The sequence below is a fragment of the Triticum aestivum genome, chromosome 5D (assembly GCF_018294505.1).
Source record: "Triticum aestivum cultivar Chinese Spring chromosome 5D, IWGSC CS RefSeq v2.1, whole genome shotgun sequence".
NCBI lineage: Eukaryota > Viridiplantae > Streptophyta > Magnoliopsida > Poales > Poaceae > Triticum > Triticum aestivum.
Window position 1 is genome coordinate 452201994 of NC_057808.1, and position 3926 is coordinate 452205919.

Here is a 3926-nt window from a genome sequence, read left to right on the forward strand (position 1 = left end):
TTGGAGACATATCAGTCACCGCCCACTAACCTCTGCCTTGCCTCCACGCCCGTGAGAAGAGCCTAGACACCACCGCCGTCAGCAGCCCCATCCGACGACCTCGGGGTTAGCAAGCCGCACCGCTCCTAGCTCGCGCAGCAAGTAACCGCCGCGCGTTAGATCTACCACCACTGCATCGCGCCCTCGCATGCACCCGCCCGGTAGCCATGCCCGCGCTTCAGACGAGAGAGCCCGACGCTCGCCAACCGTCCACGCTACTGGGAGGCCACCCCGGTCGTGCCGCAGGAGCCCGCCCCAGGCACTGCCGTGCCCAGGAGGAAGCGCCGGAATGGTGTATCGTCCCGCGCCGTCTTACAACAAGGGGAGGGGAGAGAAGGACCCGCCGCTACCGAAGCCAACGGGCTTCGTCCCACTACACACCTCGACGGCGGCGATGGGAGGGAAAGGAGGGCTGGGAGGTGGTTCGGCGACGGCTAGGGTTCACCCTCTCGATCGCTCGCGGGAGCGGCCGGCGCGAGAGGGGCTTGGGGGTGGGGGTGTCTTTTCTCCTTTTAACCAAAAGAGAAAAACTCACTCCTGTTTAGGAGATTTAAATAATACTTAACTATTCAAAGATCATTTAGAATATTCTCAATTTATTTTGAAAGCAAATCAAAATTCATGATTTGTATGGATATAAGAGACGAGGCATGCATCCATGTGGTGTACAAATCCAAGTTACCGCCTCCAAATTAATGGAAATTCTAGCATGATCTCAAGTCGAACTTTTAAAGTATGATAAATAAAGAATTGTTTAGACAAAATTGCATCACGTTTACTAATGGGAAAAATCTATGCAGTTTTTGTCTAAATAGATCATATCTCACTTGTTTCAAGTGTATAATCTTTGTGATTGCTTCATTAAATCTAAAAGTTATTGCATAAATCTAATTTAAGATACCAAAAATATTTTCTCCATTTTTTGTGAAGTATATTGTTTATTTAAAGTTCTAATGATTTTTAGGTCATTCAAATTGGATTCAAACCTCCTTAGCAGTCTCTTTAAGGAATTCCCACAAAAAAAAGGAATTTACAGAGGAAAAATGAGAGTCAAATTACTATAAAATCAAATCATAATTCAAAAGACCTTAAAAGAAAATATTTCAATTTGGATTGTAATTTTAAATTCCCACAAACAGCTTTCAAGTCATAGAAAAAAAAATAAACAGTGAATGTTTCAGTGGTATAAACAGTATTAACACTGACGAAGTGTCCATGCGACCTTGACAGTGCTGGGTTCAGTTAAGAGTCCTGACACCCGCCGCGCCCCCGCGTCACCGTCGCCGCCGCCACGGTCGTGGTGGCGTCCTCGTACGGCTGTAATACGGTGAGGAAGAGAGGGATGTGTATCAGGCCATGGGGTAATGGAGGGCGGCATCCCTGGGACCTCCAGCGGGCTGCTAGTCTCCTCCCACTCATACAGCATGGAAGCGCTCGACTCGACTCCCTCGCCTACGACGGTAAGTGATTCTTGGGTTCTGGATCGAGTTCTATTTGCCTTGATTCGCCTAGGGCTTTAGCTTTAGCTTTAGCAACTGTAATGCCCGATGGTTAGCAGGGAATGGTTGGGATTGGTATGGTTTAGGTGGACGCCCATGTTCTGTTCGACGAAATGCGTAATCCATAGCTTCTTAATAGCTGTCCAAGCGTCTGCTTTAGCGTGCGGGATAGTGTGTGCTGCCATGAATTCGGAGATCAGCACCAACCATGTGGTGCTTGTGCACTCATGCATATGGTGTTTAATGAGACTTGTAGTTTGAGGGGGGCCAAGGTGTGGCCATGTATGCACAGGTTCTAGCTGTTACAATCCTGTTTGTTTCCTGATCAGATTCTGGTCTGGATATTGCACATCAACTGCTGAATCAGCATGTCTGATTTTGGACGTGCCCTGTGCGTACGGCCTGTAAATGTTTTCTGAATACGGGAGTTCGATGTTTTAGCAACAGTGACATGTTTCATGATGCTGGAGGCAAACTTACTAACGCATTGAGAGAACACTGTAAGGCAGTATGTGTTGTGGCTAGAAAAGATAATCAACCATGGACAATGAAAGCCTACGGCTACAGAAACCGTAGATGAGAATTGTTTTGTCAATGTTACTGCTAGTTTATTATAATTTGGCATAAACTCAAAATTCTGAAGATGGTGTTATCTACTATGTTCTGCAGTTAGGCTGAAATGTAACTTGGATAGCTTTTCTCTCAAAAGGGAGGTTGTTCAGGAATTGGGACCAAATCAAAAGACTCTGTCTCCAAGTTTAACCATGCTTGTTGAAGATGTCGCAGAGGAAATATCGGTTAGTAGTTACTAGTTTGTAAAAGGAGTGCGCTTTTATGGATATGTTCTTAAAAGCCAACTAAATATTCTGTTTCTTCCCCGGCATTTTTTTGCATCTTCCATTTTTCTTTTACTCCCTCCAGTCAGGCAATACAACCGGATCGATTCGTAGTTCTTTTGAGGCCAATTGTTGCCGGAGCAGAATCGATAATGAAGGTCATCTATCCATGCGCCTCTGATGGAGTCATGGCATGCGTTTGATATCCTTAAGTCATTGATCTGTTACCTTCTCTGGATTTGGTTCTTGTGGCTGCTAGTTCTACTGATACAAGTTCATTATTGAGCGCTGAGCTCAGATGCAGGTTCCGAGTTATTTTCTTCTCCGTTTACTCGTTTAATAAATTTACGCACCTATGTTACTCTGTTTATTTCTGTTCTTATTTAATCACACAATAAAGTAGATACATGTCAATTTGGATGCTCTTGGTAATGCTCTTGTCTTTTCTGGGTGTTATTGGCTGACATACCATGAAATAAGCACAAATATAGAATAGAGAGAATCAACTCTTATAGAGTAAGACATTTGATGACATTATAGAAGAAGTAGACAGTAGACGGTGTAATTTAGTCTTATTTCCCATGCGGTTTTTTTTTGCGAAAACCTATTTCTTAGTTTATATTTTTTGTGAAAACTTATTTCTCAATGGGTAAAGTAATTTATCGTGAAGCTCAGAGAGCTATACAAAAATAGTTTGTACATCTCTAGAATATTTATCTTCTAACATATGTTCAACCCAATTTCCTTCCAACAAATATTAAATATACTACCTCCGTCTCCGTGAATAAGTCATTCACGTAGATCTAGGTCGACGATTAAACTATCTAAATATGTATTATATGTGATAAAAAAATATATTTAGAAACTACATGCGTGTAGAAATCTAGTGATATATACTTTTCATGACATTGGGTTAGAAGATTAAATATTTCTACTTCTTGTTTCAAGCCTTTCACGGATTTCCTGGATTGGAGCAACTACAGGTTGTGGCCGGAGCCAGACATGCGCCTTGTCGGAACCCCTATCGGCGGAGGACATCCACTCCACAGGTCTGGCTTTGCCATCGACGAGGTTGTACCTGAACACGCGATGCTTGTAGACAAAGTAGACGCACCCACCATCCAGGCCCAGTTCGGTCGCGTCTACGGCGAAGCTCGCCGGGGACCCGAGAAACATGACACGATCGTTCAAGCCCCGGTCGTCCCTCTCCACCCACCGCATCTTGTCGCTGCCATCCACTTCTTGTTCCAGGGCATGTACCCTCACCCAGGGGCGGATCCAGAACAAAAATGTCCCGGTGTTCACGTGCACGTGCGCATCATATGTATAAGGATGGACACCAAGCAATAATATAAAATAACACACCTAAGAACACTAATTATATCGCAACGAGATTTCTTACCAAAATAAATTGTTCACTTCCATTTGAAATACTAGTTGATTATGCAAATTTGAACAAGCCTAAGAACGCCAAACAATGAACGAGTTACAATATTATTTAAGAAACCTTTCTATAAATTCTCCTGTGATTAATCATTACTGTTTTAGCAAA

The 3926-nt window shown here is 43.5% G+C and overlaps 1 protein-coding gene across 1 annotated transcript; it reads left to right on the plus strand.

Annotated features, from left to right (window-relative positions):
• The first annotated feature begins 1145 nt into the window (after positions 1–1145).
• LOC123122667 (uncharacterized) lies at positions 1146–2744 on the plus strand. Its single transcript, XM_044542969.1, has 3 exons — positions 1146–1499; positions 2208–2335; positions 2460–2744. The coding sequence occupies exons 1-3, from the start codon at positions 1382–1384 to the stop codon at positions 2553–2555; spliced, it is 342 nt and encodes a 113-aa protein (XP_044398904.1). The 5' UTR covers positions 1146–1381; the 3' UTR covers positions 2556–2744.
• The last annotated feature ends 1182 nt before the right edge of the window (positions 2745–3926 follow it).